General features: G+C 43.0%; 1 protein-coding gene across 1 annotated transcript in view; it reads left to right on the top strand.

Annotated features, from left to right (window-relative positions):
• Window positions 1–14,256: 14,256 nt before the first annotated feature.
• Window positions 14,257–22,492, top strand: part of ADAM12 (ADAM metallopeptidase domain 12) — a 257,743-nt gene continuing 249,507 nt past the window's right edge. Inside the window, exon 1 of the mRNA XM_063133269.1 lies at window positions 14,257–14,383. Within this exon, the coding sequence (XP_062989339.1) occupies window positions 14,257–14,383 (127 nt within the window). The remainder of the gene's footprint in view (window positions 14,384–22,492) is intronic.

Raw genomic sequence — 22,492 nt, 5'->3', positions numbered from 1 at the left:
GACACTTTTTTGCCAATCTGAAAATGGATATGTAACACATTTATTCAAAGAATTTGAATCTGTCAGACGTTTCCTAAACATGATTATTTTCAGCATTTTACAACAGCAGGATATTAACAAATGGGCAATTAAAAGCAAGTGCCTATTCCAGCTGATGTTCTGCAGAACATAATAAATAACTACAGAGTTATTTCTTGGCTGCAATTCACTTTAGATAGGGTATAACCAAGCATCTAGTAAACTCTAACCTTGTGTGTTCCCTGGCAAAATACATAACAGGCAGCATTCAATGCCGGAAATCCACAAGCTCTAAACATATTGCGCTAGTGCAGGGGTGGGGAACCTCTTTCATCCTGAAGGCCAGATTCAGTTTTGTTGAAGCTCTTGAGGAATCCCAGAGGGCCACATTAGGACCCCAGCAGGACAGATTTGGACTCTGGACCTGAGGTCCTCAATCCCTGCGCTAGCAAGAATGATCGCTAGCACAACCCAGAAAATTAATCAAAACTGCCATTTCCAGAATGGGATATCTCAGCGGAGCTCCCTTGCACGAGTGCTGCTGATGTGTCCTATTCTGTTCACACAGTGACCAACCAACTGTTGACCAGGAACCCACAAGCAGGACACGAATGCAACAGCACCCTCTCACCATGCAACTGGTATACATAGCCTTACTGGCTCTGCTACTGGAGGCAGCACGTAGCTAACAGGAGGGAAACTAATTTTCTAAGCTTAAAATTGGACTGTACCCATTATCCTTGAAAAAAATGGAGTCAATACTTTAAGGGTCCATGATAATGCCCTTTATCTTGTTGCCATCCAGTGACAGCAAAAGACTGACAATTTCTGCTGTTAACTTTGGAGAAATTAACAAGTTCTTAAAAATTATATCTCTGTTAATTCCTCTGTATCTAATTTCATCACCATCTTCACCACTACCACTAAAGGAATTACTAATGAATATCCGCTTAACTGCAGTATATTACTAAATATATCTTGTATTTGTTACTGACTGTGCATGTGTTATATATCTGTGTTTGCTACTTGGTAAAAAAAATTGATTGATAGCTTGTATTTAATTATAGAATGGCATAAATCAAAATGCAGAGAAATTTAATTAGGGGCTATGTATTCTATTGAGTGCAATCTTCCAAAACTATAAATGAACCTCATATTCCCTTCCCAGTTTGCTGCTTGGTGTATTTTTGTTATCAATTGCATCCCAAAGCACATAGAGGTGGGGAGAGATTGCTCTGAAAGTAATGTTTGTTACAGAATTATAAACATATCCATGTCCCTAGTTTACTATGGGCAGATTTTGATATAAATCAAGAACTATAACAACCATAGAAGGCATTGAATAAACCATAATATCCATATACCCATATCTAAAATAAGCTTATGTCATCTAACTCTATATTAACGTGCATATTGCTTACAGCATCAACAGGCATGTTTGTTGAAACCAATTTCAGGCAGCATCACACCAAACAAAGCCATAGGTCCTTGGCTAAAGCTGATTCTTACATGATTACAGGGAACACAGTCGTGTTCCCTGTAGTTAAGGGCCGTGAGTAAAACGAGCATTCCGCCATGTTAAATGGAGTTACTGGGAGGTGGGTCAACCTAGCAGCCTAAAATAAAAAAATATTTCAGCAATCTTTCTGAAATGCAGTACTGCCAGAAAGAAATGCTGGCATTACATACCCTGTGCGTTTCAGGAAGATTGGTGAACTATTGAGGGCTAGATGGGAGTTTAAAGCAGAAAAGGGGGGAAGCATGTCTGTTTCAAAGTGCTCAGACATACTTCCGGGTTGGCGACCATTTTTTTGCGCACTTATAGCGATAAATTGGAAGCCTCCTCATGCAATCCATTAGTAGGATTGCATTGCTCTATCCAGCCTATTGATGGAATGGCCTTTTTTCAAAAGACCATTCCATCAATTCTTAAACCTTTTTTAAAAATCCCCATGTTTCCCTATGGGGAATCTGATAAGCTAACGCATGTGGGAGTGGGGGGCAAGCGAGCGGTGGGGGGGTGGGAGAGAGGCGAGCGGCAGGGGGCGGGGGTAGGCACGAGCGAGTGTGGGGGCGAGCGTGGGGAGGAGTGGTGGGGGCAGGCGAGCGAGTGGCAGGAGTGGGGGCGGGCGAGCAAGTGAGCGGCGGGGGGTGGGGGCAGGTGCGAGCGAGTGAGTGGGGGGTTTGCCAGGCCCGCCGCTGTCGCTGCAGTTTGTTCGGCGGCAGCGGTGGTCCCAGGCCAGGGGGGGAGACGAGCGTCACTTACCTCCTCCTCCGTTGGCAGGCCCGGCTGTAAATGGAGTCCCCGGCTTCACCGGAAGCTGGGCCTTGGCTTCCGGTGAAGCCAGGGGCTCAATTTGCAGCTGGGCCTGCCAACGGAGGAGGAGGTAAGTGACGTTGGTGGGTGCGGGTGGGGGTGGGGTTTGCCGGGCCCGCCGCTGTCGCCGCAATTTGTACAGCGACAGTGGTGGGCCCAGGCCAGGGGGGTGGGAGCGAGCCAGCGGGGGTGGGGGGGTGGGGGCGGGAGTGAGGGGGCGGGAGTGAGGGGGCGGGAGAGAGAGAGCGAGGGGGCGGGAGGGAGCAGGTGGGGGCAGGGAGAGCGAGCAGGGGCAGGGGCGGTAGCGAGCGGGGGCGGGAGAGAGCAAGCGGGGGGCGGGAGGGAGAGAGCGGGGGCGGGGGGGGCGGGAGAGAGAGAGCGGGGGGCGGGAGTGGGGGGGCAGGTGTGGGTTTGTATGCATGCAGTACCTGTTGAAATTCCATCTTCATCACCACAGTTAAAGCTACAGGAGCCCTGCCCTCTTTTAAATGTGTTCACTCTAGTATAGCTCCTGAAGCTTTCACTGTTGGGATGAAGAGGGAATTTCACCAGGTTCTGCATGCATACAGATGACACCTGCTGAAATTCCCTTTTCTATGCAACTGTTAAAGATACAGGACCCCTGTCCTCCTTTCCATATGGTCACCCTAGCGATATGGAAACGAGGACAGGGCTTCTGCATCTTTAACAGTTGCATAGAAAAGGGAATTTCAGCAGGTGTCATTTGTATATATGGTGAACCTGGTGAAATTTCCTCTTCATCTCAACAGGGCACCAGGTTGGGGAAGGGCTGCTCTAAACAAAAAAAGTAGGTGGCCCTAAGTTGTTCGTTATCAGTTTTCCACAACCCCACAGTCACCTCTGCATATCCTATTCTCCATCCTGTCCTCATGGTTTATCTGCTTTGGGAGAATGAGAATTTCACTGGTCCTTTCTGCCTCCTTAGGGAGGATGTGGTGTTAAGGCTGGTGAGCCTTAACTCCCAATTTCCCCGCTTTTTGGAGCTTGGTGGAAAAGTGTACGTCCTTAACGCTGTTTTATAAACTGTAGGTTTTTTGTTTATTGAATTAATATGTAGCCCTGTATATGTCCACCCAGAAGTGAGCTCCATTGAGTTCAATGAGACTTATTACAAGGCGTTATATAGCAGAGGTAGGCAACATGTGGGCTGCATGTGCCCCTGAGGTCCCTCCAGTGCGGCCCCTACTAAGCCACTGAATTTGGCAGGGGAAAAACTAACCCAAAATATGGCAGCTGTAGCACTACGGAGAGCTGCAAGGGTGAAAAATTGTGACTGTAACACTACAGAGGGTCAAATTCACTTCATTTGCAAGTTAAATTTGTCACTTTTAGCTCCCTGTGGCTGCTCCAGAGTGCTAAAAGGGTTAATTTTAAATTGCAAACAAGCTAAATTTAACCCTTGTAGTGCTCTGTAGTGTTATGGGGCAATTTGCTACAATATTATTATTTTAAAAAGTCCTATGCAGTGGCATCCCATGGAGTGGGGTCCAGGAAGTAAAAAGGGTCCCTGGATCTCCCACAGTTGCCCACCCCTGATGAACTTCAGCAGCACTTCAGGACGATTCTGTTTTGATTAGATTTGGCAGGGGAGTCCATCCTGTTAAGGCTGGTATTCTTCCCGGCCAGGGCATGTGTTGCTTTTGCTTGGCTTTGCCTAAAAATATTATCTAAACCCTGAGTTTGATCGCCCATTGTTCTGACTCAGTTCCATCACTGTCTCTCAGACCCTTGTTGCACTGTTGAAATCACTCTGCAAGCTATGGGGCCCGAGGCTAGAGAGCCTTGTCAACCCTTTCCCCCAGAACACCCCCTGTTCTGGCTGCCTGATCCTTTTTCCTGCTGAAATGAAGGCCCAACACGCAGCAGCTTGGAGCCTTGTCCCAGGCCCCTTCCCTGCAGTAGCGGCAAGAATTCCTCTCACCCCAGCTTCGTCTTCAGGATGATCCATCCAGATCCCTGGAAAGCACCTTTCAAACTCTGTCCTATCCTTTGGAGGTCATATCTCTATGAATAGTAGCCTCCACCTGTTACCTGCTTTTCTGTTCCATGATTGTGTGAGTTCAGAAGAAGAGTGCGCTCTCTCTCTCTCTCTCTCTCTCTCTCTCTCTCTCTCTCTCTCTCTCTCTCTCTTTAACGTTTGCCCTATCTGGATGTGGGACTGGTAAATGCTCATTCTGTTCTGTCTTTTTCTGCAAACTGTCTTTTTAACAGGAGGCAACAATACCAGATAATTCCCATCAGAGCCTGTTATTTTACTACAGAGCCATAAGGATACCAGTGTCAGCGGCGCTGCTTGGAAAACCCAAAGAAAAGGGCCAGAGGGGCATAGAGACTACTGGTCTTGTGTTACTGTTCATTATTTTTCAGTTCAAACATACTACAGTAAATAGCCTTAGAATAAGGATTACATGACAAAATTTTAATTGATCCTGAATCGCTAGGTTGGAACAGCAAAGAAATCAAATAGAATTATTAGTATTTTATCAGATTCCCTTCCCATCCCAACCTTGGGGTACAGGATATGTTAAAACTTCACATCATCTTGCTTTAGGTCATTGGGCATGCTATGGAGTATGGGAATGGTAAACTGTAAGGAGAACTCTGTGTTTATAATCCCCAGAACATAAGGTGACATTGTCAACAGGAGAATTAAGTTGCAGGGGAATACTAACATTGTTACAATCATGATGCAATTCCATTGCTGAAGGTAAACATATCTGATTCTATAAGCAGCCTAAATGGGGATTTGCACCTCAGAACCATAGGTAATCCTGAGCTCTTTGGAGAAAGAGCAGGATATGTGTAATAAATAAACTCTCTGGATTGGTGGTAGCGTAGCACTGCCCATAGCCACACACCCTGTACAAAACTGTGTTGGTCCATATCAGCAAACCATTTCTAGGAGTTTACATCTGCTAGGAGCAGGACTTCTGTAAACATAATGGGTCTTCATTGTCCCTTCAAGCCACCCCAAAATTCTTCACATTACAACAAGGAACAATATATTGTTGCCGGGAAAATTCATTTCTCCCCAGCTACAATTTTATGAGGATTGTACCTAATCTCAGAGGGAACAGGGAACTCTGGGGGTGGTGGTAGATGACCTCAGCATCTCTCCTAATTTTTTAAAAAAGTGTCAGCGGTGTGTTCCTGCAAACCTTGGCTCCCAAACTGACTGATGGGCATTACGTGAGTTTCATGAGACACTCTTTAGGTAATCAAAGCCACTTCTAATTTTATATAAACAGTGTGCTTTTTAAAGGTGGTTCCTTACAATACAGTTACAGGGCCTTCTGTCCTGTCCTTGGCTCTTTAACACTCTGCCTGTCTCCTCCTCCGCATTTCCTGTTCCTCCTTCAAACTCCACTTCCCTGCTATCACTGGTTTTACTTCTAAACTCCATACATATCGATACAATGTGACATTTCACTGCAGCAACCCAAACTCGTATTGCCTTTTAAAACTAAAAGTGGCTCCTTAGCCTCTCCCATGACATAAAAGTGATGTTCATGAGAGAAACAGACCAACAAGAGGACAGCAACTTAAAATAATACTCCCCAAAGCATCAAATTCCACGGCAGCTATAAAGCAGTGGAATGTATACATATACCCACACACTTGATGTCCCAGTTCTTTCTAATCTAAATTATGCTTAGTGGCACCCTATAAGTGCTGTTTAATGAAATTCTTTTATTCTTTCAGAATGTGGTCTCGTTTTGAGACAGGCTGTTGCCAAAAGATTATAACTGCGATGATTATGAGTGCAGCATCTCATTTCCCCCCTCATAAATGCATAAACAACTTCATGATGGCTCTGTCACTTTTATTTATATTGAATATATATTTTACCATGCTTAATCATTCAAATAAAAAACAACAGTTTGGCAAAATTCCCCTGTGAAGCCCAAAACCTGCTGTCATTTCAAAAAATACATAAATCACCCAGTTTAAGATATAGCTCAGCCATTTTAATGATGAATAGCACGGCAGGCTGGGGAATGCTAAGAGTTGTAGGACTTTCCCCCCCTATATAAATACGCATAGGAATCAAATCCTAAGCACACTTGTTTGGAAGTAACTCCCACTTATATTGGGGATCAGAGGAGTTACTCAAAGGAGTTTATCAATCAAATAATTATTGTTCTGAAAACTGTTCTAACTTTTACTGTGCTCTTTGGAAACATCACCACATGTTTCAAAAATGTGAAACAGGAGGATGGCTACAAATTTTAGAGGTGCATATAGATGAAGTTTTTGCATATTTTGAGCAGGAACCCCTGTGCCAACTCTGAAGAATGTTTGTAGGCCCAAACATTGACATTGACACACAAGTCCAGTTCAGACAATGGTTTTTGCTTAAGCACGGTATGTTAAGCCAAGAACAAGTACTAAAGCAGCGTATTCCCACCCTTGCCTTTTCCCTTAATTTGGGAAGATTTCCAGGGGCAGGGGATGTTAAAAACAAAACAAAACTCTTTTTCATTACATCTGAACGAGAAAATTGTGATTTAATCTTGGTTTGCTAATTGCAATATAAAATCTTGGACACTTTCATAGAATCATAGAATAGTAGAGTTGGAAGGGGGCCTATAAAGCCATCGAGCGCATAGGATTGTGCCCTTAGGGAACATAATGGTTTGATCCTGCTAAGTCAACTTAGGCTGCAATCCTATACACACTTAACTGACAGTAACTGAACTTTATGGGGCTTCCTGCTGAGTAGACATGCATAGGATTGTTCCTTTAAAGAGGATCATGGAAATGAAGTTTCCCACCCTCTCTCCCACTCCCCCATCCCATCACACATTGTTCAGAAATACCTGTTGACCCTCCAGAGAGGCTTTTGTGGGGTGGGGAAGGCTTGCAGTTGGCTGTAGGAGGGGACGGGATGGAAAACATTCCTTCCATGGACTTTCCTAAGTTAACTTACCCTAACACCCAGGCTATTGGGTTTATGATTAATCAAGACCTATAGCACAACCTTTGCCTCTAGTTCGCCCATGCACACATGAGACCATTTTAGTCCAAACTAAAAACAGATGGTTGATTACTTATTCAGCAGCATATGCTAAAATTAAAATGTGATGTAAATCTATATGTAAAAACATTATAGGAAATGTGTGTTCCTTATATTTTATGTGTAGGGATTCTCCGAGCAAGGCAAGGCTGAAATGTTAAAACTTTTTGCTTGACAAAGGGTCATTTCATATTTTTAATGAGCTCTCGCAGACAAAAACAAACTCATTATCTCTCCTGCAGCCCATTTTCACACTATTTCTGTAACATGCAAGTCTCTCAATTTGTATAATGAAATAATAGTGGCTTGAAATTAACTCCGAAATCCTCATGTGGTTTAAGTAAGAGTTACAGGCCTCTTGGCACAATTAAGCCCTTAATAGGGATTCCACATAAAAGGAAATGTGAATCTGTAAATGACCCTTTCAAAAGTTCAGCCAGAGCAAGTTGTAGCCTGCAGTTTTAACTTGACATGAAATGGGAATGGAGTCCTTGTGTTTTTCCTACTGATAATTGTGAATGAAGCTTTTTTAAAAAAACAAACCAAAAACAAACCAAAATCAGTGTATTGTCTTTTAGGATTTATGGGTTGATCTGGCATGGTTGTTGTTGTTGTTGTTGTTTTAAAAAAAGCAATGTTGAAAGGGTGAAGTGGCTGCCTCAAGTGACAGATGCTAGAGGTGTTGGTGGATAGAGCTGTGTGTATCACATGGCCTGTCTTGTGCCCCCTAACCTAGTGTTTTTACAAATCTGCTTTGCTGCTTTCCCTCCACAAAACCGACAACATCACAGTTGCAGGGTGGGGAAGATAAAGCCCGATGGCAGGAGGGAGCATGGCCTATCTGGCTACTGGCTATTTGGCTCGCTGAGCCCGCCCCCTGCCCTGCCTTCCTGCTCTTACCCGGACCTACCCTGGCCTTTGATCTGCCTCCTGGAACGCCCACAGCTCAACCCGAAGCAAGGCCACCACTGACAGATGGAGGAGAAAACATGGTAACCTCGGAACAAAGGAAAAACTCACTGTAAGTTTCAGAAAAACCGCAGTTTCAGGAGAAAGGCCTGTCATGGCTGCGAGTTAGCAGCTGCATCAGAAAAACAATGCAGCACCACTGCATAGCCAGAATGGGCTAAACTGGGCATATAGACAAGCCCGTAGCCTGCAGTTCTCAGTTGGGCTGGAGAATGCTGTTTCATCACCAGTACTGGAAATAAGATTCAGGATCGAATCCTATACGTGTTTAGATAGTTCCCAGCATTTTCCAAGACTCCCCCACCCCCTGGGGAGTGCACCCTCAATTGTGGATTCTTTCAGCTTTTATATGTGGAATGGGAAGGGGGGACCATTGTCATTCACCTGAGGCAGCAAAACATCTTGAGCTAGCCCTGCCTGATGCCATGCTGGCAATATATTTACAATGTTTGTTTTGTTATTTGTTGCCTAGGGTATTTTGTATATAGGTGGGATATAAATTCTACTGTTGTTGTTGTTGTTCTTTCTTCTTCTTCTTCTTAAATTAATATAATTTAATAATATAATTTGCTCTAATAAACTAATTCTATAGGTCTTCCTACTTGCGTTAGATGAGAACTAGGTCTTCTGACTCCCCAAACCAAAAAATTCTAATACATTTCTCAGCTGACATGGCCAATATAATCTTGCATAACAGCTGCTTATGTGATCATTTTGTCAGGTGGTCCATCGTCCACAAAAGGGCACAGAGGACAGGAAAACAAAGTTGCTTCCGCACCGCTACAATAAGCTTAAAAATAAATCTCACCTGATTGCACATTCTTTTCAGGAGTTCATTGGTCCTATTTTAGGATTGACTGATTCCTAATAAGAAGTGCCATGCTGGATCAGACCAAGGGGTCCATCTAGTCCAGCACTCTGTTCACACTGTGAACCAGCCATTGGCCAGGGATGAACAAGCAGGACATGGTGCAACAGCACCTTCCTACCTATGTTCTCCAGCAACTGGTGCACACAGGCTTACTGCCTCGAATACTGGAGATAGCACACAACCATCAGGACTAGTAGCCATTGATAGCCTTTGCCTCCAGGAATTTATCCAGCCCCCTTTTAAAGCCATCCAAATTGGTGGCCAACACTACATCTTGTGGTAGTGAGTTCCATAATTTAACTATGCGCTGTTTGAACTAGTACTTCCTTTTATTTGTCCTGGATCTCCCACCAATCAGCTTCATGGGATGACCCTTGGTTCTAGTATTTTGACAGAGGGAGAAAATTGTCTCCCTATCCACATTCTCCATACCATGCAGAATTTTGTACACCTCTATCATGTCTCCCCTTAGCCTTCTTTTTTCCAAGCTAAACAATCCCAGTTGAAGTAACCTTGCCTCATAGGGGAGATGCTCCAGCCTTAATCATTTTAGTTGCCCTTTTCTGCACTTTTTGATAGCAACTATAATTGCATATAAAAGGAATACATAGAAGGAATTAGAAAATCAAAATGAGTCGGTAATACTACATATGCCTACCTATTTAACTTAATAAGATTTCCTTCTGAGCAGACATGCATAGGATTATTTTGCATAAAATGTTCCAGATCATGTACAATTGCATATGATAGCATTGGAAAGTTTTTTGGAAAATAAAAATATGGAGGATGAATCAATTTCTTGCAGATAAAAATATTCACAAATAACATTAATCATTTCATCTTACTAATAAACCGAGAGAGAGAGAGAGAAAGAGAGAGAGCTGTTGAACCATTGCATGACACAGGATATTATGAAGTTCTAAACATTATTGATAAATTGAAAACAAACCACCAGGTTCAGATGGTGTCCATATAAGGATTCTCAAAGAACTCAAATGTCAAATTGCTGGCCTTTTAACAAAAAACAAACAAAAAAGTCCCATGTCCCTAAGTTCATCTTTTGCTCCAGAGTACTGGGGGGATTCTACACGGCGTTCTGAAGGTGCCCCGAAGCCCCTTGAGGGCGCCCCGAAAACGCTCGTGTAGCACGTACCTTAATCGTCCCCAGAAGAGGAGGAGGAGGAGGCGTGCTTCAGCAGTGCAGACTGCGGGCGGGCTGCTCCAGGCTCCATTTCCCTTTAGCCCTGCGAGAGCTCCCAGCAGCGGGGCTGGGTCGTGGGAGGGAAGAGAGCAGACGGGCGAGGAAAGGGGCTGCGGCGGTGGTCCCTGCGCGGTCCCGGGGGCGTGGGAAGCGCCCTCCCCTTTCCTCGCCCGTCCGCTCTCTTCCCTCCCACGACCCAGCCCCGCTGCTGGGAGCTCTCGCAGGGCCTGCTGGCTAAAGGGGAACGGAGCCTGGAGCAGCCCGCCCGCAGTCTGCGCTGCCGAAGAACGCCTCCTCCTCTGGCTCTTCTGGGGACGATTAAGGTACATACTACACGAGCGTTTTCGGGGCGCCCTCAAGGGGCTTCGGGGCACCTTCGGAACGCTGTGTAGACGTGGCCCAGGAAAGTGGTCATTGTAATGCCAACTTTTAAGGGTTTTAAAGTCATGGAGGAGAGAGCTATTAATTGCTATTAGTCATCATGGCTATCTATATTGCTTTCCATATCAAAGGCTACACGTCTTTGAATACCAGTTACAAGGGTGCTGGTTTGCATATATCCTGCTTGTGAGTGTCCCATAGTCATCTGGTTGACTGAAACAGAATGCTGGACTAGATAGTCTTTGGGCTGATCCAGCAGAGTATTTCTGAAGTTTAAAACACTTATCAGAGGAAATGATATATCAATTTCAGCTTTAAAAATTATTGGAGTGCATTAAACAAGATAAGGAAGTATCCAGGATCTTACAAGTGCATCAAGACATGTCTACATGAAATATTTACTATGGACACATTTAAAATGTTTTTGATAATGTAATGGTAAATTCCATCTTAGGATAAGGAATAAAGCAGATTACAGATATTTCACTATGACTCATTTTATACTGATTTGGTGGGGTCAACAAATTGCCGAGTAAGAGCAATATGAGGCATGGAGAGTGAAGCATTTAGTAAATCAGAACCAAATATGTACTTGCCAGGATCTTGTCAAAAAGAGGAAAAAGTGAATATTCCCTGCATATTAGTTAAGTTTATGTATATGTGTCAAAGGAGGGGATATCTGAGGAATGAGACAAAATTAGAGTGAATGTGGGAAACAAAAGTTTGTTGTCTGAGTTATTTGTGGGTTGTTCAGAAGCATTTGTTTGGCCATAACTGAAAACAGGATTCTGGAATAGAGGGACCTGTGGTGTAGTTTGATCAAATAGGGATCTTATGTTCTTATGAATGCAATTCAGCAGGAATATATTGTGCCCTGGCACCCCCACCCCATTTTTACAGTCAAAGGAGTCAGTGAAAACAGAAGATTCAATAGGTCCAAACTTATTAGTGGTGGTGGGTTGCATTAGGGTTGATGGCCATAAGTTGTACAAGCCGACTTTACAGAGAACTTTTCTCTTAAGGGTGAACTCCAACATCATGTGAACAAAAAGCTCAAGCTTGTTCAATGGATTTTTCCTCCCTCCTGCAGTCTGGTATACCTCCCCCCCCCAAAAAAAAGCCTCTTCAGGGGGTCAAGGACATTTTGAAATGTGTCTTCCTACCATGATGCAGTGGGAAGAGATAATCATTCAAAATAAGGCAGAGGGATCTGGTACAACTCACACATTTCCCAATTTTGGTGATTTTTCTGTCCCACTACAACCCTACAGACAACACGCTAAGCCATGGATAGGCCGCTAAACCTTTTTCAGCAAATGGTTAGTGTGCGTGTTTAAACCATGGTTATATGGTCACCATGGTTAGGAATCATTCGCATGACATGCTAAGCCATAATGTTTAGCTCATAACGCTTAACCACCATGGCTGAGTGTGTTGTCTGAACAGAGTCATTGGCCTGGTTCAGACAACATGCTAAACCATGCTGCTTAACCACAAAATGGTTAAGGGAATGCATTAAGGTTAACACATTCCCTTAACCATTTTGTGGTTAAGCGGCATGGTTTAGTGTGCTGTCTGAACCAGGCCACAAAGAAACATTTCACAATGTTCTATAGGTCACCCTGAACCTATAGAGAAGCATTCTGGGTGGATGTGGAATACAGGGGTGCAGGGAGGAAAGGAAAGATCAATTGCATTGGTTTCCTTCTGCTCGTGCAATGTTTGATTTCACCCTAAAAACCCATTTTGCCCTTATTCTCAGAAAAATCAAATAGAGAGCTTTCTTTTTCTCTTGACTGCTAAGGTTACATATAACTATGATTATCTACATTTTATTCTCTCCCTCTGGAACTTTTCCAGCCAGTAGGAAGCAGTGCTGTTGTTGTCTATTCACTGTGGAAGTAAAACATTGTGATAAAAAATGGTTCATATCTTGCACTAGTTCATATTTGTAGATGAAAGTGAATAATTTTGGCTACAAAAGGTTTAGCTTAGGGTCCTTGTTAACTAACAGAGCAATCTTATGGAGCTTGGGAGAATCCACAGCAGTTGCTCATGCCTCTATGGTCTATGGACCACCTTGCCTTCATGACATATTCCAAATGGATCTAATAGATCAGCGGTGTAGAACTTCAAGCCCAGGGGCCAAATCTAGCCTATTTGAAGCTAAAATCCAGAGCTCTGCAGTTCACAGATGGCCATGCCTTCCTCCATTTGGTGGTTTCCCAACTTTTGTGCAGTTTCCCCCCTATTCTAAAAGTTTGAAATGCCTCTTCTAAGGCTTACTTATTCGTAGTAAGAACTTTAAACCAAATTATGCTGGTAACTTGCCCCCTCCCCCCTACTATTGGGATACTTCCCCTCAAGAGCTTCTCCAAAATGGAATTCAGTCCTTAGGTTACCATCCCCATAATAGATGGATTCATACCAGCATTACAAAGGGTGGGTGAATGAGTTTCAACTCTTATACAAAACTAATCTTCCAAATTCTGGACAGCTGATTTCCCCTCCCAATCTGTCATAAATGAAAAAGATTGCAAACAACATCTATTTACATATGTTCCAGTGATGGGTGACGGGGTGTCAGACACAAAGTAATATCTTTTCATTTTTCTGACAGCTGTGACAACGTGAAAGGAGGAGACTGTTTTTTGTTTTGTTTTTTTTAAAAAAAAACCTCCTGGGGGAGACATACTGAAGAAATATTTTATTCCTTACATTTCAAAGTGACATAATACACACTCCAAACAGGCACTGTAATTAAATAGAATAATTATAATATCAATAAAGAATCCTTCCACTTCAGAGAATAAGAAGCCATCACTTTTTACTGAAACCATTTGAGTCCCACATAACAAAACCATTCAAGAGGAGAGACGTTTGAGACAAAACAAGATCATTCATCATCGCTGGAGGGGAAGAAGTATTTTACAGCCAGCCTTAAAATTAATCCCAAATGAGGGAGTCTCCTTCCAAAGGAATAGAAAATTGGCACGTCACCTCTATGCAAAGGAACGGTTTGTGCTACAGATAACGGGGGGCGCTAGGACCCTGCACAAGAACAGTGGGGGGAAAGCGAAGAAGACAATAATAATTTGTTCCATTGTAATGGGAACTGTAAGTGTTGGCAAGGGGCAGTTTTTCACAGGCCTGCCTTCTTTCACTAACGATTTTTAGTGCCTCCCGTTAGCCAACCCCGACAATTTATTCAGTTATTGCAACGGTCAACAGATTTGATCTTGCCAAAAAAAAAAACACCCACCAACAATTTAAATTAAAAAAAAATGAAAGCAAAGCCCAACTCATCATCAGCCTATGCAGGAGCAGGAGGGGTTTTGGAGTTAACTGCATGCAGGAAATCTCTCACATCCTGAGTTTCAGCGCTCGCTCTGTAACTATATATTAATGGGGCTGTCCTCCAGCCCCAGCTGATGAAAGTTTGTCTCTCAGTCTGGGCTAAGATGTCAGAGCGTCTCCATACAGAACGGCAACGCTATCCTCCTCCTATTCCTCCTACCCCGACCCAGCGATTCCTTCTGCTGCTCAGCCTGCTCTGCCTCTTAAGAACACCCTCCTCCGGGGCCCAAGGTAAGTTGGCAATGCTTCGGTGTCTCTCGGTCTACGTCAACACACGCCGCCTCGCCCTTGCTGCGAGAGAGAGAGCGTGAGCCCAGCGGCGCTCTTCCAGCTCGGCGCGGCTGTGTCGAGCCTCTACGTTTTGCACAGACTTTCGCCCAGCAAAACAAGCTATTCCCGCGCCCTCCTTACTCTCTCCTCCTCACTTCCCCCTTTTTTTTTGTTCACCCACCCGGGTGGACAACTCGATAATCCTCCCACCCTGTTTGTGTGAATGGTGGTAGGGGACAAGTTCAGTCGGGGAGCTTTCTCGTGGTGAGCCTCTGAGGGCTCCTTGCAGCGCGGGGAGAGTGGAGGCGGGGAAGACGCGGCAGCTGCCTCTTTACGCTCGCCGGGCGCGGAGGACCTACCCGCCCGCCGCTGCCCTAACGCCTCCCACGCGCGCTCCTTCCTCCTCCTCCGGCGGCGACTCCCTCAGCTGCTGTTCGGTTCCGGCACGCGCGGCTTCCCCTTTGCCTCGGTATTCCTGTCAGTAAAGCCATGCAGCAAGCGAGGGTTCCCGGCCCCTGCATCGTTAACAGCTACAAGGAACAGGTGAAGCCTTCCCGCACCCTCGCAGTGCTGCCTCTTCTCACCTGTTGAATATCCGCCTGCCTTTGTGCTTTTACAGGCAGAGGGCGCCTGCGACGGTGGGTGGGTGTATGAAATAATAAATATTTCACGTCCAACGGCTGCTTTAAAGAGAAACCTACTCGGGGTGCTGCTCAAACGGAACCGTTTCAGTCACCAGGGAGTTACTGAGACAGAATTACCTCACTCAAGCAGGTCCACAGGACAATTTTAATCATCTTTACTCATATGTAAAACCCACTGAATTCAATGGGGTTTGCTTTCAAGTAAAAGCACACAGGATGCACACGGCCTTAATTGTGTATGTATTCCACCCTGGTGTTTTGCTGCTATTATTTATTTGATTGTATCCCACCTTTTGCCCAATACTGGGTCTCATATTATGTGCCTGTATGTTGTTGTTCCCAACCAGTGTAAGTGCACCTTTGACATTATTATTATTATTATTTATTTATTTATTTATTTATTTATTTATTTATATAACACCATCAATGTACATGGTGCTGTACAGAGTAAAACAGTAAATAGCAAGACTCTGCCGCATAGGCTTATCTGATTTGATTCCAATACACACTTCTTAAAAGTAATTTGTTGCTGTTTTTATTGGCATGTGATTTCTAAGCTGTAATTCTATGCATGCTTCCATGGGAGTAAGTCCCATTTAGTATAGTGGAACTTACTTCTGAATGTAGTTGGGAGTACCAAGCATATGAGAAAACATAGACCCCTAGTGTGGTAAATGAATTCCTGGAACTTTCCCCTTGGAATTGTTTCTCAGTGTGATGGAACTGTGGAGATGTAATTCAAAGTAACTACAATTCTATATATGTCTAGTCAGAAGTAACCTCTGTTCAGTCCAATGGAACTTACTCCCAAGTAAATGGGTGTAGGATTGCAGCCTGAACCTCTTACCACAGAGGTTTATCTAAACTAGGCTTATTCTTGTAACAAACAATTCCCCACCACCGATCTCTAAAGTGACCTAATGATTGGTCCTGCTGCTGCTACAGACTCGCCATACAGAAAATTTAGAAGACTGTTGTTTCTGAACAGCTGTTTTCTTTTGCTACGCATTGCATATGAATATAGCCATTGGACCATTTGTTTAGGCATCTGATGTTTATCTGGTGGACATTCTACACCTCAGAATCACACTGCATCAGTGTTTTACATGCACTCCTTCCTTAACTTTAATCCACTACAAACAGACTGTAATCACAAGTGTTAACTGAAAGCCTGGAGACATAGAATTGGTGTAATGTTCTCCCTCATTTCTTCTTCTTTTCAGAAACTGCCTCTTGTGTTACTATGCTAAAGTTGAAATATGTACATGTGTGCCAAAATGGCAGACTTGTTGCTGAAAGTGAAGTCACATACACATATAAACCAAACCTAATTAGATAACAAAGCCAGATTATCTAAAAGCCAAGAGCATTGGCCTATTGGCATGTTGCATTAGAGTAAAGAGAATATGTTTTTATTGTAAGCAAAACATAGCTGTTTTCCAATTCCACTGAGGGGTTGTTGCTGTGGTCTATAGGGATTCTGTGTGTCCTCCTGTCTCTTTCTCCAGACTTCTTGTGTAGGTGAGTGCCAGACTGAAATGTTTGTATCTTGTGTTGAGTGAGCAGGACAGACTGTGGAGTCTACTGTTGTACCACCCAGCAGTCTTCCTGCCTGAGTTGTGGGAGGTGGTCTCAAACTTGGTTCTGTAGATCCCCCTGCCCCTCTGGATGATTGTCCTGGGGGATATCAAGATTTATGCTGAGGCCACCTGATCTGGCCAATGCAAGACTTCATGGTCAGCATAACAATGGGTTTATCCTAGCATATCATTAGCCCCAAACAAGTAGCAGGACATACATTAGACTTGGTTTTAGATACTGGGCAAGAGAATAGTGGTATGAAGGTTTTTGCAATCTGTCTCTTGTCATGATCAAGCCACTTCCTGTTGAGATGTAAAAACATAGTGGCTTAGGATGCTTTGCTTCCAGAGACTGATGGATTCCAATGAATTCCAGGGGGCTCTGGTGTGTGTGTGTGTGTGTGTGTGTGTGTGTTTCTGCCTGGTATGACTGGCATTCCTGTTAAGGCCCTGTTTGATCTGTGGAATGCAGAGATAACCCAGACAATTGACATGATGACTCTTAGCACAGCCTGTTCAGCTCCTTAGTATACGCCTGAGCAGAGGTTGATGAAGCAAGCTGGGAGATGTCTAGAATGCAAATGGAGGGAAACTTGGAGCAAATGCAATCAACTGCTAGTAACAGCTCATTACTTAGCCTGCTCTTTGAGGGTGATGGTGGTGATGAAGCAATTTTTCTCTACTACCATAAAATCCTCTCAAAGTAGACCAGCAGAGCTTTTTCGAGTGATTCAGGGCCTTTTAAAATCTTCCTGTAATGTAGTGAAACAAATTTTGAAGGCAAAATCACTTGTATCCAGCTACAACCTCAAATGCAGGTGGATAATCTAGCTGCAGTGATCCATGTTAATAATTATGGATCAGCAGCAAATTTCTCCTTGGTCAAGGTGCTCGAGCCTGTGGTAGCTGACTAAATTCAGGTTCTCTTGAATGAGGCTGGTTTCTTGAGTCCATTTTGATTGCAGTTTAGACCAGGTTATTGCACTGAAACAGCCTTGGTTGCCCTACAGGGACCTCTGTCAGGAGAGAAGCAACCATGATTATTCTACTTGAGTTCTAGGTGGCTTTTGATACCATAGAGCATGGTACCCTTCTGAGACAGCTGTTGGAAGTGGCCATGGGTGTGACTGTTTTCTGGTGGTTCCACTTTTATCTGGACACACATTGGCAGAAGTTAGTGCTAGAGGATTTCTGCTCAGCTCCATGGCATCTTCACTTCGGGGTCCTGAAAGGTTCCATTTTATCCCCTGTAATGGTCAATGTCTACAAGAAATTCCCGTATGAGATTATTAAGAGGTTTGAAGTGTGTTGCCATGAGGATGCAGATGACATCCTCTTCTCTTTCTGTTGTGAGGCTGTTGGATTGTCGCCTGACTCTGATAATGGACTGGATGAGGGCTAAAGAAATTGAAGCTTAATCTAGACAGACAAAACAGAGGCACTGCTCTGTGGTAATTCAGACCAGATGAGGGAATTTAATCTGTTCTGGAGGGGATGGTACTCCCTCTGAAAAAACAGGTGTATGGTTTGGGGGTCCTCTTGGATCTATCACTGGCATTAGAGGCTAAAGTGGCCTCTGTGGTACAGAGCACCTTCTGCCAACTTCAGCTACTAACTCAGCTACAACCCCATCTGCAGTGATCCATGCTTTGATAATCTCCCATTTGGAATTACTGTAATGTGTTGTAATATGGGATGCCTTTGAAGACTGTTTGGAAACTTCAGAAAGTGCAAAGATATTGATGCAGGAATTTTAACAAGGATCAGGCATTAGGATGATATTGTGTTGTTCCTTTTTCACCTTCCTTGGTTTCCAGTTCATTTCCGAGCCTAATTGAAAGGATTGGTTTGGACGTACAAAGCTCTGCATGGCTTGGGACCTAAATTACATGTATGTAATACTTAAAGGTAATCACAGCTCTTCTTTGAGTGCTCCCTTAACTCAAGGTTCAGAATTTGGCTGTGAGTGTGTGTTGGGGGGTGTTCTTAGTGGTGGTTCCCCCGGCTTTGGAGCACTCTCCCTAGGGAAGCTTGCCGGGCATTCAAAACTGCAGTCATTTTAATGCCAGGCCAAGACATTTTGTTTTCCCAGGTATTTAAAAATGTTTTTCCTCTGGACTAGATTTCACTGATATATTCTGCTTTCTATTGTTTGAATGAATATTAAGTGCTTCAGAGTATAGGAGTCACAGGTGGAATAATTCTAATACTACTGTAGTTGCAGACTGCATCAGTATAGGTCGCAGTCAATTGTGCTCTAAAATATGTGTTCAGATACCAACAAGAAAGGGAGAACTACTGGTAGCTTTTTAGTTTGTTATGAAAATGTGTAAGGAGTGTAGCAGCAGATGTAATCACTCTCTCAAACAAGTGGCGCTACGGCTAATGACAGCTTTGACTGTGGACACATTCAGATGTCGCTCTTATATCTCTGGGCTGGAGGAATTTGAATGAATTCCATCTTTTCCTGGTTTCCCTATGCTCAGAGAACTTATGGACTATTACACCTTTCTTTATCTTCATGAAGCAGGAAAACACATTTAAAGAAGATATAAAAATTGATACATAAAAAACCCATATGTTTTATACATTTTTGCAAAATAAGTTGATGAAAAGTATTAATTATCCATGATTATTGATAGATTTTCCCCATCTACCCATCTGAGAGCTAGGGAACAGTCTAAATATTTCATGTTTTTGAAAATCTCTCCCCACCACACCCACACATCACGTCGTGCTATTATCTCCCTAGAATTTGTTCCATGTGAATATCTGAGTTCAATTATTCACAGCTGATGTATTGTTTAAATATGACCTGTTCCTTCTATATCCTGATAGGTAATGGAGCTACTTGGAAAGTTTCAGTGTGGGTGTCTCTGAATTTCTGGATCTGGTTTGAAGCCTGGAATATACACTAGACCTTGCCAAGCATATATAGCAGGGGTGACCAGTTTCTGGCCCCCTAGATGTTTTGGCCCAGACCTCCAATCATTTCTCCCCATTAGCTATTCTGGCTAGCCTTATGGGAGTTGTAGGCTGAAACGTTGGAAGGGCAACATGTTGCCCACCCTCATATGCAGAAAACTTTGGTGCATTGTGCAGGTTGACAGCATAAAGATGTGTAGCTATCTTCCAGGTTAAGAGTCAGAATGAACCCTAGTGGAACTGTCATGAAGAGAAGATTAGAACCCGTGTGAACCTGGGCCATCTCATTACTTCTAAGGCTCCTGACTTAACTTGCACTCCATCCCTAGATACACAGTCTCCTATACTATGCTCACTTATATGTTAGGCTTCATACACCCACATTCTGTCTTGATTTTTCAGCCACAATCCTCACAATCTGCAGATTGCAGGCAACACTGAAACTGAGCAAAGTGCAGAAGCTATGAGCATCTAACGCCCCACTAGCCCTCTGATTTCCTTTATATGCTTTCAAATAAATGTTGCTAGATATAGGATGTAGAGACGAAGACAAAACTGAGGACTGTCAGGCTACTCTGAACCTGACAGCAGTGCAGTGCAATGTATATTGAGCAAGAGTCTAGGTATTTCAGCAAGCATCTGTTTTGTCATGGGGCAACCAGATGCTTAAGGACTGGTCTTGTGAAAGCAGAGTAGAAATGGATGATGCATATGCATGGACAACACTGGGAAATATGTAAGCATGAGGACAAGTTTTATGTATTGATACAGGTCCCTGGCGGGCTACATATTGCATAACAAAATCGACAGATTCCTAATGGATATTCAGCTAAAAGGGTTGATGACAGCTAAATTGAGAAGCAGTCTTTGTATGCAAGTGATGCAAGTCTGGTGGGCAATGCATATCCACAGATGAGGTTTGAAAAGATCAGGGTGACACTAAACTTTATGTCTGCATGTTTTCTGATATGAACTGGCAGGAGTACATATAGAAGAAAGAAGCTTAATAGGTATGGGATGTGTACTCATGCCTAAACCATTTTTTCCAGGAATGGCTTTTGAAGAACTAAGTTAAACAGAGGTGACAAGGTATGAAGTTTTATGGCTAACTGGTACATTAAAGAATGATGTCACTGGGTTTAGTTGGCATACATCCAAGGCTTCCAAATGCCGCTAGGTGCCCACTGTTTCCATACTGTCCTTGAGTTTAGTGTTGACCCTAACCTATAAAGGAAGATGGTACATATTGTGCTTACTTTCAACCAGGCATACTGTGGGTGTATGGACAGAGCTGAAGTTGGAAATAAGTTCAATATGTATAATGTCTTCATTGGTGAGGAGGCTATGAATTTGGTAAGACCTATAACTCTTCTCTTAAACCAAACACTTTTTGATTCTCAAATTTCATGGTTGTTTTTTTATAAAACATACACTTAATTACATCCCCTGTAACAGTATCATACTTTACCTAGTACTCTTCCTTTCATTCCATATTGTCTTGTTCTCATATCTGATCTCCAAATTTAAGATAACTGTAAAAATAAAATTTGAATCATCCTTTACCTCTTAACCCTGTTTAAGGACTCTCAGTGACACATGGTTGATAGATGCAAAACGTAATTGGATCTCTTTGGCACTTGCATAGTATGTGAGTTTATGGAACGTAACTCACAATATACATTTTTACTGAGTGATGCTGCTTCAAGGCTAAATAATTGGCACACAAAAACCATAATACAATCAGCATGGCATTGGTGTTAGTTTAAGAGATAAATTATACACCTGAGATAAAACATAAATGGGTTACTATGCATGTAGAGTAAGCACTTCACAAAGCAATTTTATGAGAGTGTAACTGCCCAAATATTTACATAATGGTTTTCAATAGCTCAGAGAGAGTGTTTAAGATCTTAGATGTGTAGTTTTTAAAAAAACCTACATTGTTTCTGAAGGCAACTATCCTCTCTTATATTGCATATCAGATCTGTTTACTTCTTTAGATTTACTTGTTGCCAAGGCGAATGCGTGCGCACACACACACACACACAAACGCACAGAGAGAGAGAGGCAAAACCAACTTTCGATAATAGGGTGATTACCACAACTGTAGTTACCATACAAATGAGGTACAAAACGTGTACAGAATATGTAGACTTGCAGAAAAATACTGAGCTTGCCAATTTGTCCCAGAACCAGATTAACCCACGAAAATTCTAAAACAGCCCTGACGGCAGCTCCAGCTTCAATATTGTGTTGGACAATGTGATTTGTTTAATATGAATCCAGTAACAACTTGGTGGGCTTCAATTTTGGCAACGTTGTTTACTACTTTTAATTCAACCAGAATATTGCAGTTTAATTGGATGTGGAGTATTTTAATTCTTTAAGAATTAAAATACTGCCCGGACCCTAAGGTCATCCTCAGGGGTCCTTCTCCGGGAGCCCCTGCCAAAGGAAGTGAGGCAGGTGGCTACCAGGAGGAGGGCCTTTCTCTGCTGTGGCACCCCGGCTGTGGAATGAGCTCCCTAAGGAGGTTCGCTTGGCACCTACATTATATGCTTTTAGATTTTACCTTTTTATTTTCCCAGCATTTTAACAGTCTGTAAATAAATTTTAACTTGGTGTTTTAAATTTGTAATTTTGCATTGCTGCTGTTTTTATCTGGTTGAACTTTTATATTGTATTTTATATTATGGTTTTATACTGTTGTTTTATACTTTGAATATTTTTAATTTTTGTGAACCGCCCAGAGAGCTCCGGCTATTGGGCGGTATAGAAATGTAATAAATAAATAAATAAATAAATTAAATAAGAAAGGCAATCAAGGTGACTCCACAAACTATCACCCAATATGATTTGATATTCCTGCCAAAAATATATGCATGCTATCTTCTATATGTATCTTCTATACAACAATGGGT

The sequence above is a fragment of the Elgaria multicarinata genome, chromosome 8 (assembly GCF_023053635.1).
Source record: "Elgaria multicarinata webbii isolate HBS135686 ecotype San Diego chromosome 8, rElgMul1.1.pri, whole genome shotgun sequence".
Taxonomy (NCBI): Eukaryota; Metazoa; Chordata; class Lepidosauria; order Squamata; family Anguidae; genus Elgaria; species Elgaria multicarinata.
The sequence above is the reverse complement of the archived record's forward strand: the minus strand, read 5'-3'. Positions and strand labels throughout refer to the sequence as shown.